The following is a 14,388-nucleotide window of genomic DNA, read 5'->3' as shown; positions in this document are numbered from 1 at the left end:
AGGCGGCAGTTGAAGGCGCGACGCGGGCTCGGAGCGGACAACAGTCGACGACGACTAGGAGGAAGGACGGACGGGTCTGTGGTGGATTAATCTGGACGAATTTATTTAGAATTTTTTTTTTAAACCCCTCCCCTCCCCTCTGAGGTGATATATATTTTAGGGAGAAAAAAATATTCTCCTCACACCCTCACTCGGAGCGCGCTCTCGCCTCTCTCTCTCTCTCCCTCCTGCGACTTGGAGGTAAGCTCGAATCACCCGGCGACTGCTGCTGCTGTCTTCTGTTCCTCCTTCGCTGCGGTCGCGTATAGATATATCCAGATATATAATTTTTTTTCTCCAACCCTTTTCTCGGCAGTAATTCCAGTCACGGTTTGTGGCCCCCAGCCGCTCAAACGCCGAACGGCGCCGCCATTTTGAGCTCCGCGGGGCCGCGCCTGCGCAGAAAGCCGGTTTGGAGCAAGGGGGCGGGGCCGTCCGGACCCAACCACTCGGACCGGGGAGAGAGAGGGGGGCGGGCCTATACTGTGAAAGATGCGCTTATAACCGGCCTGCTTGTGCAGCCATTGATGGTCGTCTTCAATCCGGAAAAGGATGTAGATTCATTATTTCAGCTGGCTGTGAGCTTCGATTCCAATTGGTGTTGTCATTTCCAATTTTTCTCTTTCTCCCCCCCTTTCAGGCAGTGGTACAGTCTGGAGCTGCGGGACCCTGATGACGTCAAACCCAAACGACGCCGAGCGCACGCTACGCGTTGACGTAACGCCGCCAGACGTCCAAAAACAATCTTGGAGCACGCACCACGCACGACCGCCTACGTAACGTGGTGGGGGGGATTTAAAGGGACACACACAGACAGTGCCAACAAATCTTACAAGTGCCTGCATTTCTTGTCAGCCTTTCCATTGGGAGTTCGAACCTTTGCATTGATGACACTTTCACCCCTTGATTTTTTACAGACAGGCTGCGGTTAAAACAAGGAGGTCTCAGGCAGCATCTACTGCAGATGAAAGAAGGAGAAAGAATGCTGCCCCACCTCAGGACGTCCCGAAGTGCTTCGCGGCCACCGAGGCCCTCTTTTTATTTTGAAATGCGTTCGCTGTTGTACCGTCGCAGGCCAATTTGCGCACAGCAAGCTCCCGCAGACAGCAGCGTGATGACGACCAGATCGTCTGTTTTTTAGTGATGTTGGTTGAGGGATGAATATTGGCCCCAGGACTCCCTCGGTTCCGCCCCTCCGACAGTCAGCCAAGATTTTTGTGCTCCAGTCTCAGGAGTGGGACTTGAACCCACGACCTTCTGACTCAGAGGCTGGGTGCTACCTGATGAGCAAGGTAGGAGGTTTTCAGTCAATGACATAGAAACATAGAAGATAGGAGCAGGAGTCGGCCATTCGGCCCCTCGAGCCTGCTCCGCCATTTGATGAGATCATGGCTGATCATCCAAATTCAGTACCCAGTCCCTGCCTTCTCCCCATATTCCTTGATACCTTTAGCTCTAAGAAATATAGCTAACTTGTTCTTGAATATATTTAAAGACTTGGCCTCAACCACCTTCTGTGGTAGAGAATTCCACAGGTTCACCACTCTCTGGGTGAAGAAATTCTTCCTCATCTCTGTCCTAAATGGCTTACCCCTTATCCTTAGACTATGACCCCTGGTTCTGGACTCTCCGACCATCGGGAACATTCTACCTGCATCTAGTTTGTCCAGACCTGTCAGAATTTTATAAGTTTCGATGAGATCCCCTCTCATTCTTCTAAACTCCAGTGAGTATAAGCCCAATCGACCCAATCTCTCCTCATACGTCATTCCTGCCATCCCAGGGATCAGCCTTGTGAATCTTCGCTGAACTCCTTCCATGGCAAGAACATCCTTCCTCAGATAAGGTGACCAAAACTGCACACAATACTCAAGGTGTGGTCTCACCAAGGCCCTGTACAACTGCAGCAAGACATCCTTGTTCCTGTACTCAAACCCTTTCGCTATGAAGGCCAACATACCATTTGCCTTCTTCGCCACCTGCATGCTTACCTTCAGCGACTGGTGCACAAGGACACCCAGGTCTCGTTGCACTTCCCCTTCTCCCAATCTATTACCATTCAGATAATCTGCCTTTCTGTTTTTGACACCAAAGTGGATAACCTCGCATTTATCCACGTTATATTGCATCTGCCACGCTTCTGCCCAATCACCCAACCTGTCCAAATCATCCTGGAGTTTCTCGGTATCCTCCTCGCAGCACACACGCCCACCCAGCTTTGTGTCGTCTGCAAACTTGGAGATATTACATCTAGTTCCCTTATCTAGATCATTAATGTATATTGTGAATAGCTGGGGTCCAAGGACCGATCCCTGCGGTACCCCACTAGTCACTGCCTGCCAGTCGGAAAAAGACCCGTTAATTCCTACTCTCTGCTTTCTGTCCGCCAACCAGTTCTCTATCCAAGTCAATACCTTGCCCCCAATCCCATGTGCCTTAACTTTACACGCTAATCTCTTATGCGGGACCTTATCGAAAGCCTTTTGAAAGTCCAAATACACCACATCTACTGGTTCTCCCTTATCTATTTTCCCAGTTATATCCTCAAAAAATTCCAGTAGATTAGTCAAGCACGATTTACCTTTTGTAAATCCATGTTGACTTTGTCCGATCCTGTCACTGTTTTCCAAGTGCTCAGCTATTACATCCTTTATAATGGACTCTAGCATTTTCCCCACTACCGATGTCAGGCTTACCGGTCTGTAATTCCCCGCTTTCTCTCTACCACCCTTTTTGAATAGTGGGGTAACATTAGCTACCCTCCAATCCATGGGTACAGTTCCAGATTCCAGCGAATTTTGGAAGATATTTCTAGGGCCACCTCCTTAAGTACCCTAGGATGTAGATTATCAGGCCCTGGGGATTTATCGGCCTTCAATCCCGTCAATTTCCCTAACACCATTTCCCTACAAATACTGATTTCTTTCAGTTCCTCCCTCTCATCAGACCCTATGTTCTCCAACATCTCTGGGAGGTTATTTGTGTCCTCCTTTGTGAAGACAGAACCAAAGTATGTATTTAATTGGTCTACCATTTCTTTGTTCCCCATTATAACTTCCCCTGCTTCTGACTGCAAGGGACCTACACTTGATTTCACTAATCTTTTTCTCTTCACATATCTATAAAAGCTCTTGCAGTCAGTTTTTATGTTCCCTGCAAGCTTACTTTCATATTCTATTTTCCCCTTCTTAATTAATCCCTTTCTCCTCCTTTGTTGAATCCTAAACTGCTCCCAATCCTCAGGGTTACTGCTTTTTCTGGCCAATTTATATGTCCTCTCCTTGGATCTTATGCTATCCCTAATTTCCCTTGTTAGCCACGGTTGAGTCACCTTTTTTGTTTTATTCTTATCCCAAACTAGGATGAACAACTTCTGTAGTTCATCCATTCGGTCTTTGAATGTTTGCCATTGCCTATCCACCATCAACCCTTTGAGTGCCATTCCCCAATCAATCCTACCCAATTCGTGCCTCAGACCATCGTCGTTTCCTTTATTTAAATTCAGGACCCTAGTCTCCGAGTCAACTACTTCACTCTCCATCCTAATGAAGAATTCGATCATATTATGATCGCTCCGACCCAAGGGGCCTTGTACAACAAGATTGCTAATTAATCCTCTCTCATTACATAATACCCAGTCTAAGATGGCCTGATCTCTGGTTGGTTCCTCGACATATTGTTCCAGGAAACCATCCCGTAAACATTCTAGGAATTCCTCCTCCACAGTATTTTTACTAATTTGGTTAGCCCAATCTATATGTAAATTAAAGTCACCCATGATGACTGCTGTGCCCTTACTGCATGCTTCTTTAATTTCCCTTTTAATGCCATCCCCAACCTCCGTATTACTGTTTGGAGGTCTATTTACCACTCCCACTAATGTTTTCTGCCCCTTGATATTTCTCAGTTCTACCCATACAGATTCCACATCATTAGAGTTAATATCCTTCCTTTCAATTGTGTTAATCCCCTCTTTAACCAGCAATGCTACCCCACCTCCCTTTCTTTTTTGCCTATCCTTCCTAAATATTGAATACCCCTGGATGTTGAGTTCCCAGCCTTGGCCATCCTGGAGCCATGTTTCTGTAATCCCAATCAAATCATATTCGTTTACCTCTATTTGCGCAGCTAATTCATCCACCTTGTTCCGAATGCTCCTTGCATTAAGACACAAAGCCTTCAGGCTTGTTTTTTTAACGCTCTCAGACCTACATGAATTATTATTTACTGTGACCATGTTTGATTTAAACCGTTGAGTTCTTTGCCTTCTAATTTTGTTTTTCTCCTTCCTGCCTTTTGCTTTTTTCCTTGTTTCTCTTTCCTCTGTCTCCCTGCTCAGGTTCCCAACCCCCTGCCACTTTAGTTTAAACCCTCCCCAACAGCACTAGCAAACACTCCCCCTAGGACATCGGTCCCGGCCCTGCCCAGGTGCAAACCGTCCCGTTTGTACTGGTCCCACCTCTCCCAGAACCGGTTCCAATGTCCAAGGAATTTGAATCCCTCCCCCTTGCACCATTCCTCTAGCCACGTATTCATTTGAAATATCCTCCTATTTCTACTCTGACGAGCACGTGGCACTGGTAGCAATCCTGAGATTACTACCTTTTGAGGTCCTATTTTTTAATTTACCTCCTAACTCCCTATATTCTGCTTTTAGGACCTCATCCTGTTTTTTTACCTATATCATTGGTGCCTATGTGCACCACGACAACTGGCTGTTCGCCCTCACCCTCCAAAATGTTCTGCAGCCGCTCCGAGACGTCCTTGACCCTTGCACCAGGGAGGCAACACACCATCCTGGAGTCTCGATTGCGGCCGCAAAAACGCCTATCCATTCCCCTTACAATTGAGTCCCCTATCACTATAACTCTTTCACTCTTTTTCCTCCCAGCCTGTGCAGCAGAGCCACCCATGGTGCCAGGAAGTTGGCTGCTGCTGCCTTCCCCTGATGAGTCATCCCCCCAACAGTATTCAAAGTGGTATATCTGTTTGAGAGGGGGATGGCCACAGGGGATTCCTGCACTACCTGCCTGCGCCTCTTACTCTGCCTGCTGGTCACCCATTCCCTTCCTGCCTGTACACCCTTTACCTGCGGTGTGACCAACTCGCTAAATGTGATATTCACGACGTCCTCAGCATCGCGAATGCTCCAAAATGAATCCATCCGCAGCTCCAGTGCCGCAGTGCGGTCTGTCAGTAGCTGCAGCTGGACACACTTCCCGCACACATGGTCGTCAGGGACGCAGGAAGCGTCCCTGATTTCCCACATAGAGCAGGAGGAGCTTACTACAGGGCTGGGCTGTCCTGCCATGACTTACCCTTAATTAATTAAAATTAAATGAATCCACCAATTTCACTTCAATTAAATGATATACTCAAAGGCCCTTGCTTAATAGTAGTCCCCGCTACACAACAGAGACCTTAGAAACCGAATAGGGTAAGACAACTTTACATTGGCAGTTTCCATTTATAAATGTCCAAAAAGGAATTTCAGAGAATCTTGTAGCACAGAGGGAGGCCATTCGGTCCAACATGCTCGATAAGAGTGGAGAGGAAGGACTTACTTCCCTGAGCAGAGAGGTCAATAACCAGGGGGCAGAGATTTAAAGTAATTGGTCGGGGGATTAGAGGGGAGTTGAGGAGAACTTTCTTCACCCAGAGGGTGGTGGGGGTCTGGAACTCACTGCCTGAAAGGGTGGTCGAGGCAGAAACCCTCATCACATTCAAAAAGTACTTGGATATGCACTTGAAGTGCCGTAACCTACAGACCAAGAGCTGGAAAGTGGGATTAGGCTGGGTAGCTCTTTCTCGGCCGGCGCGGACACGATGGGCCAAATGGCCTCCTTCTGTGCCGTAAGTTTGTGTGATGGGCTCGAACCCCACAATTACACGGAGAATGGTCGATTGGGCAAGGTGCTGGAGGAGATCCACTGTCCACGGAACTGTCCCCTAACCAGGGCCGGTACTCCTGAAGAGATGATGATTTTTGGAAAGTAAAGTCTAACCTTTTCTAGCTGTTTAGCAGAGCAGGACACAACAGGAGAACAGTAATGGCAACTATATATTAAAAGTCTGGTGTATTCACATATTTCCTGTTGTGATTTGTGTTTGTGTCTTTGTCAACATTTAACATTGAAAAGGAAATCCTGTCCAGCACCAGCATGTTGTGAAGCTGCAGCTGATGGCTGTGGCCACGTGCTGGCAGCACAGAAACATAGATAGGAGCAGGAGTAGGCCATTCGGCCCCTCGCGCCTGCTCCGCCATGCAATGAGATCATCCGACCTCAGTACCCGGTCCCTGCTTTATCCCCATATCCCTTGATCCCTTTAGCCTTAAGAAATATATCCAACTCCTTCAATATATTTAATGAATTGGCCTCAACTGCCTTCTGTGGCAGAGAATTCCACAGGTTCACCACTCTCTGGGTGAAGAAATTCCTCCTCATCTCTGTCCTAAATGGCTTACCCCTTATCCTTAGACTGACCCCTGGTTCTGGACTCCCCCGCCATCGGGAACATCCTGCATCTAGTCTGTCCAGTCCTGTCAGAATTTTATAAGTTTCAATGAGATCCCCTCTCATTTTTCTAAACTCCAGCGAATATAAGCCTAATCAACCCAATCTCTCCTCATACGTCATTCCTGCCATCCCAGGTATCAGCCTGGTGAATCTTCGCTGCACTCCCTCCATGGCAAGAACATCCTTCCTCAGATAAGGTGACCAAAACTGCACACAATACTCAAGGTGTGGTCTCAACAAGGCCCTGTACAACTGCACCAAGACATCCTTGTTCCTGTGAGAAGTCACACAACACCAGGTTATAGTCCAACAGCTTTATTTGAAATCACAAGCTTTCGGAGCGCTGCTCCTTCGTCAGCTGAAGCGTTCCTTGTTCCTGTACTCGAATCCTCTCGCTACGAAGGCCAACATACCATTTGCCTTCTTAACCGCCTGCTGCACCTGCATGCTTCTCTGACCCACCTTATGCATAGAAAACAAATTAATCAACTGCGGGAAATGCTACACGCAAAATTTACTCGAGTTAATGAGGACACAGATGGTTTATCTTCAAAAACAGAATTTATTGATAAAATAGTTACAACAAAATGGCAGCCATTGCTGCCCAAAGTTAGATATTGAACTGAAGGGTCTGCCGTACAGGGCCTTCCACCCCCCCGCCCCCCCCCTCCAACTATCTGTAGAACTCGAGGTCTGCGGCATCCTGTAGCATTCCTAGAAAATTGGAACATTTTGATAGCCAACTAATCGATCCCGATCCCTTGTGTGGTACAAGGGTTGTCAAGATGTGAGGTTAGAGGGTGGGGGTATAATTGGACATGGGCAGAATTTGGTTCCCGGTTTCAAGTCACACATAAAATGATAGAGGAGGCCATTTGGCCCATCGTGCCCCTGCTCTCTCCCCATAAGCATTGCAATTTTTTCCTTTGAGGCTTTACCGCCCCACCGCTGGCAGGCGGGTGTAATTACAGCATGACGTTTACATAACCATCTCCAATGTAAATGTGAGCACGGGAACTTATACTGGGGAAAATTGACAGGAAGTGAGTGCAGATGTTAAGGTTTTTAATGTATTATCAATGTATGTTGGCATCAGACAATCCTAACTCACGTACAGCACAGATTAGATGCAGAAGAAAAGTCCTGGACCTTGGCCTTAGTCATACAATAATTCTCATTGCGCCAGAGTAACTTGTCTGTTTTGTTGAAGGCACAATGTAAAGTTGCTGTTTTTCACAGTAGGCACCCCCAAATGGCCTTGCGAGATTGCCTCCTTTAGTGCCTAATATTGTTATTTTTATGCTGTGCGGCAGCGAGCCATCCAGACCAGGAGGGTGCCAGGTTCTCCGTTCAGTCCATGTCGAGTCCGTTAACCTCAGATGGGTCAGTGTAACCGAACCTGCCGTTGTACCGAGCTCGTCTGGAGGGGACGGAGCACTCCTGATCGTTGTCCAGTGACTGCTGAAAGTCCCCATGTTGTGGACATTAGGAGCAGGAGGAGACCAATTAGCCCTTCGAGCCGGCTCCGCCATTCAATGAGATCATGGCTGGTCTGTGACCTGACTCCATATCCCTGCCTTTGCCCCATATCCCTTGATACCTTTGGTTAACAAAGATCTATCAATCTCAGATTTAAAATTAACAATTGCCGATTGCGGAAGAGAGTTCCAAACCACTAACACCCTTTGTGTGCAGAAGTGTTTCCTAACTTAACTCCTGAAAGGCCTGGTTCTAATTTTTAGGCTGGACTCCCCAACCAGCGGAAAGAGTTTCTCACGATCTACCCTATCTGTTCCCCTTAATATTTTGAAAACATTAGATAAGGAGAGGTTTTGTTAGCCTCCATAAAAAGACTCGCATTTCTCCAGCGCCTTTGACCACCTCAGGACGTCCCAAAGCGTTTTACAGCCAATGAAGTACTTTCGAAGTCCCACTCTTGGGACTTGAGCACAAAATCTAGGCCGACAATCCAGTGCCAGTACTGAGGGGAAAGTTGCAGGTTCCCTCGTTTGGATGAGACGTTAAACCCTGGTGGATGTAAACGATCCCACTGTGTTGTTGTAATGTAGGGAAACGCGGCAGCCAATTTGCGCACAGCAAGCTCCCACAAACAGCAATGTGATAAATGACCAGAAAATCTGTGTTGGTTGAGGGATTAAATATTGGTCCAGGACACCGGGGAAGAACTCCCTTCAAAATGATGCCGTGGGATCTTTTAGCTGAGATGGCGGACGGGGCCTCGGTTCAACGGCACCTCCGACAGTGCAGCGCTGGAGTACTGGCACTAGAGTGTCGGCCTAGATTGTGTCTCTGGAGTGGGACTTGAACCCACAACCCTCTGACTCCGAGGCAAGCGCACGACCCACAGCCACAGCTGACAACAAACGTGGACAAGGTACTGGAGTGTGGATGATGAGCAGGGCTGAGTGCCCTTCAGAAGCCAAATTACGGGGGTGGGAGCTAATTTTACATTCTGGCCCCTAAACCTCTGAGCTAGACTTGAACCGCGGAGGAAAGGCTCGTTATAACAGACCACACCACATCTTCAAGATGCTGGTTGCTGCTGCAAGGGCGCCAATTGCCCTGGTCATTCCCGAGCGTATTCGGCCACCGCACGCGATAACGAGCAGGAGCGGGTTACCCCTCCCTCACCCGAGGCCAACCACAGCACCCTTATCACATCCATGCTTGGCGCAGATTAGCCAACAGCACAGAGCGAGCATCGGACCTGGGGCCTTCCTGCTCGGCGTCCCCAAACCGGTTGGACACCAGGGCGATGGAATGCCCGACCAAGAAGGGAGGTGGTAGCAGAATCCCGAGGAATTTACGCCGCAGAAGGAGGCCATTCGGCCGGTTGTGTCTGTGCTGGCTCTGAAAGAGCAGTCGTTCTCAGTCCCACACACACACACAAACACGCGGGAGGTGGATAAATATTTGAAAAAGAAAAATTCAAAGGGAATGGGACTGAGGGGAGAGCTCTGTCAGCGAGCGAGCACAAGCATGAATGGCCAGATTCTTTCCCCCGAAGGGCTGGGGGTCAATTGAAATTTTCAACACCGAGATTGATAGATTTTTGTTGGGGTAAGGGATATGGAACAAAGGCAGGGAAGTGGAGTTGAGGTACGGATCAGCCACGATCTAATCGAATGGCGGAACAGGCTTGAGGGGCTGAATGGCCGCCTGTTCCTATGTTACGCTCTGGGGACACACTGAAAAGTCATTCGCCCTCCAGCCACCGGGGACGAGTAACGGATCAGGCGTGATGCACCCGTACTAAACCGCTGCCGAGACACAACCTGCAAAACGCTGCAGTCACTTTAAAGAAAGAAAGACTTGCATTTCTATAGCGCCTTTCACGACCACCGGATGTCTCAAAGCGCTTTACAGCCAATGAAGTACTTTTGAAGTGTGGTCACTTTTGTAATGTTACAACAGTGACTACACTCCAAAAGTACTTCATTGGCTGTAAAGCGCTTTGAGACGTCTGGTGGTCGGGAAAGGCGCTATATAAATGCAAGTCTTTTTTTAAATGTGGGAAACGCGGCAGCCAATTTGCACACAGCAAGCCCCAACAGACAGCAATGTGATAACGACCAGATCGTCTGTTTTTTGTGATGTTGGTTGACTGATAAATATCGGCCAGGACACCGGGGAGAACTCCCCAATTTTAGAAAAAAATACTTAGTCTTTATTATGAAACTCCAAGCTGTAACCCTCGACAGTACTGAATCACATCGGAGCAGCTCCTCGACTCTTACAGCCTGTTGACGCGCGCTGAGGTTTTCTCTTTGAAGGTAACAATTGGTTGTTAGTGTGAGATTAATCAGGCAGAGCACAGGACAAAAGGATGCAATGGGAGGGTCACCTTCGAACATTGAGAGCCACCCACTGACACAAGCACTTTTCAGAGTGCGCGATTCCCCGCTCGTTTCGACATTCAACATCCCTCCCCCTCCCCAAAGCCAGCGTACAACATTCCCGGGCAGGTTAGATACAGAGTAAAGCTCCCTCTACACTGTCCCATCAAACACTCCCAGGGCAGGTACAGCATGGGTTAGATACAGAGTAAAGCTCCCTCTACACTGTCCCCATTAAACACTCCCAGGGCAGGTACAGCACGGGTTAGATACAGAGTAAAGCTCCCTCTACACTGTCCCCATCAAACACTCCCAGGGCAGGTACAGCACGGGTTAGATACAGAGTAAAGCTCCCTCTACACTGTCCCCATCAAACACTCCCAGGGCAGGTACAGCACGGGTTGGATACAGAGTAAAGCTCCCTCTACACTGTCCCATCAAACACTCCCAGGGCAGGTACAGCACGGGGTTAGATACAGAGTAAAGCTCCCTCTACACTGTCCCATCAAACACTCCCAGGGCAGGTACAGCACGGGTTAGATACAGAGTAAAGCTCCCTCTACACTGTCCCCATCAAACACTCCCAGGGCAGGTACAGCACGGGTTAGATACAGAGTAAAGCTCCCTCTACACTGTCCCATCAAACACTCCCAGGGCAGGTACAGCACGGGGTTAGATACAGAGTAAAGCTCCCTCTACACTGTCCCCATCAAACACTCCCAGGGCAGGTACAGCACGGGTTAGATACAGAGTAAAGCTCCCTCTACACTGTCCCAACAACCTGCCTTAACCCCAGCATTGGAAACGGCAGCACCGTGACATTTACAGTTCTCAAACACCCCTAGGGCCGCTCAAGTGGGCTGATTTGTGCGACAGTCCCGTCCCCTCAGGGCTGCGATTGCCCTGAACTCATTACATTCGGGGGCCCGTACAGCCAGCAGAGGGGAGAGATTTTCACCCCCATCAGCCTAGGTAGGATCCCCCCCCCCCTCCTCTTTCCGGGGCAAACGGCCTTGTAACCACCTGCAACCACTGGACGAAACACCTGTTTGCAGCCACAGCACAACCAAAACAAGAACATTTTGGAGAGGTGGGGCTGTAAAGAGAGAGAGAGAGACTGTACTTGGAGCTAAAAACACTGCATTTTCAGCAGAACCACATTCATCTTGCATTTTGGAGAGACAGTACAGGAATACTGTAGGCAAAACCGCCAGAATCAAACATCCAAATCGCACTCAGCACTGACCAGCCCCCTTTAAAAAAAAAGATAAATTCTATGATCAACTTTCTATATAAAAAGGTTTTATATATGCTTTAAGTGGGCGAATCCAACATAGAGCAAAATATCACAGGTTGGCACCGAGTTCACCGGTCACAGCTGATGCAGATGTGGTATGCGATGCAATTTGCCTCAGCACCTTTATGGGGAGATGGGGGGGGGCGGAATCAGCAAGGCTCGATCACGATCCGAGGCCCGTGTGCGAGTGAGGGCAGGATGGGGGGGGGGGGGGAAATCGGCGGCGACGCCCACGCAGTCGAATAGCTCGCCGCCCGGACACGAGCGTAAAGAGCATCCTCTTGATTCCTGGGAAGGGGTGGGACAGGGGGGAGGTAATGTACCTTGCACAGCTGGTTCGACGTGGCAACGCCAGCAACTGGCTTAAGGGTTAGTTACAGGATGCTCACGTGGCCCGCGGAGGCTAGAAGATATAAAAGCTGTTTCAGAGACAATTAACCTTCAACGTCACACAGAGAATCGCCGCTCTCAAAACTGATTGTGAAAGGCTTGACGCGCTCCGTCGACCCCCCTCTCTTTAAACGTTAGGCTACTATTCCACTTCTGCGCCACTCAATATTTCCCTCAATTGACTTCTACCAGATGTATCCTCTGTCGACACTTGTCTGTCTTTTAGTTCAAAAGGACTGCACACTTTCCAGTTTCCTACGTGCTTTAAAAACATTGTGGCCGTGCAGATAATGAGTGCACAAAATGACAGCAGTATCTATAAGTGGAGAGAAATACTGAATCCTGTATTTTGGATCAGAACGCCTCTGAACTCCTAGCCTTTTTTCTCAAATCCAGATGAAAAGCCCACTTTTACGCCAAGACTGCTCCTCCTCCTCCTCCCGCCCAACCCCAACACCCGTGAAAAATCCAAACCCGCCAGACAGTCTGAAGGTGCGGATCGCGGTATTGCCGCCTCAGTCTTCGGTGACCTCCAGCACCGATTCGCTGATCGCCAGGTCCCAGTACTGTTCCACGCCGTGTTTTTTGAAATGCTCCCGCGCCATGCTCTCTGTCGGACACTGCTTGAATTTCATGTCGCCAAAGCTCCTCTCCTTTGCCGTTCCCTGGCGGGACAGAGAGAGAGAGAGAGAGAGAGAGAGGTAAAAGGACAAAGATTTCAGCGGGTCAGAATCAAGAACCCACGGCAACAGCTGTGAGACATCCTGCACCGCAGTCGCTCCTCATTCATCGCGTCGAGGGGAGTCCTTTACAAGGAATTTGCTCCCTCTGGCAACTTTCATTTATATAGCACCTTTAACATAGTAAAACGTCCCAAGGCGCTTCACAGGAAAGCATAGTTTGACATCGAGCCACATCAGGAGATATTAGGACAGGTGACCAAAAGCTTGGTCAAAGAGGTCGGTTTTAAGGAGGGTCTCAAAGGAGGAGCGAGCGTGAGGCGGAGAGGTTTCGGGAGGGAATTCCAGAGCTCGGGGCCCAGGCGGCTGAAGGCACGGCCGCCAATGCTGGAGCGATGGAAATCGGGGACGTGCAAGAGGGCAGAATTGGAGGGGCGCAGAGATCTCGGGAGGGTTGTAGGGCTGGAGGAGGTTACTGAGATGGGGAGGGGTGTAGGGGCTGGAGGGGGTTACAGAGATGGGGAGGGGTGTGGGGCTGGAGGAGGTTACAGAGATAGGGAGGGGTGTAGGAGGTTACAGAGATAGGGAGGGGTGTAGGGGCTGGAGGAGGTTACTGAGATAGGGAGGGGTGTAGGGCTGGAGGAGGTTACAGAGATAGGGAGGGTTGTAGGGGCTGGAGGAGGTTACAGAGATAGGGAGGGGTGTAGGGCTGGAGGAGGTTACAGAGATAGGGAGGGGTGTAGGGGCTGGAGGAGGTTACAGAGATAGGGAGGGGTGTAGGGCTGGAGGGGGTTACAGAGATAGGGAGGGGTGTAGGGGCTGGAGGAGGTTACAGAGATAGGGAGGGGTGTAGGGCTGGAGGGGGTTACAGAGATAGGGAGGGGTGCAGGGGCTGGAGGAGGTTACAGAGATAGGGAGGGGTGTACGGCTGGAGGGGTTTACAGAGATAGGGAGAGGTGTAGGGGCTGGAGGAGGTTACAGAGATAAGGAGGTGTGTAGGGCTGGAGGAGGTTACAGAGATGGGGGGGGTGTAGGGGCTGGAGGGGGTTACAGAGATGGGGAGGGGTGTAGGGGCTGGAGGGGGTTACAGAGATGGGGAGGGGTGTAGGGCTGGAGGAGGTTACAGAGATAGGGAGGGGTGTAGGGGCTGGAGGAGGTTACAGAGATAGGGAGGGGTGTAGGGCTGGAGGAGGTTACAGAGATAGGGAGGGGTGTAGGGGCTGGAGGAGGTTACAGAGATAGGGAGGGGTGTAGGGGCTGGAGGGGGTTACAGAGATAGGGAGGGGTGTAGGGCTGGAGGGGGTTACAGAGATAGGGGTATAGGGCTGGAGGAGGTTACAGAGATGGGGAGGGGTGTAGGGGCTGGAGGGGGTTACAGAGATGGGGAGGGGTGTAGGGGCTGGAGGGGGTTACAGAGATAGGGAGAGGTGTAGGGGCTGGAGGAGGTTACAGAGATAGGGAGGTGTGTAGGGCTGGAGGAGGTTACAGAGATGGGGAGGGGTGTAGGGGCTGGAGGGGGTTACACAGATGGGGAGGGGTGTAGGGCTGGAGGAGGTTACAGAGATAGGGAGGGGTGTAGGGGCTGGAGGAGGTTACAGAGATGGGGA

The 14,388-nt window shown here is 49.9% G+C and overlaps 1 protein-coding gene and 1 long non-coding RNA gene across 2 annotated transcripts in view; one reads left to right on the top strand and one right to left on the bottom strand.

Annotated features, from left to right (window-relative positions):
- Position 1: 1 nt before the first annotated feature.
- LOC147086420 (uncharacterized) lies at positions 2-6,127 on the top strand. Its single transcript, XR_015075725.1, has 2 exons — positions 2-240; positions 680-6,127. It is a non-coding gene; the product is annotated as an uncharacterized LOC147086420 (long non-coding RNA).
- Positions 6,128-10,040: 3,913 nt separating this feature from the next.
- Positions 10,041-14,388, bottom strand: part of prpf3 (PRP3 pre-mRNA processing factor 3 homolog (yeast)) — a 50,553-nt gene continuing 46,205 nt past the window's right edge. Inside the window, exon 16 of the mRNA XM_085978523.1 lies at positions 10,041-12,766. Coding sequence (XP_085834649.1) covers positions 12,617-12,766 — 150 coding nt within the window. The 3' untranslated portion in view covers positions 10,041-12,616. The remainder of the gene's footprint in view (positions 12,767-14,388) is intronic.

This window comes from Somniosus microcephalus, unplaced genomic scaffold (genome assembly GCF_052327205.1).
Source record: "Somniosus microcephalus isolate GS21.2 unplaced genomic scaffold, FLI_Smic_1.0 unresolved_chr7, whole genome shotgun sequence".
Classification (NCBI taxonomy): domain Eukaryota; kingdom Metazoa; phylum Chordata; class Chondrichthyes; order Squaliformes; family Somniosidae; genus Somniosus; species Somniosus microcephalus.
Note: the sequence above shows the minus strand (reverse complement) of the source record. Positions and strands in the feature narration are given on the sequence as shown.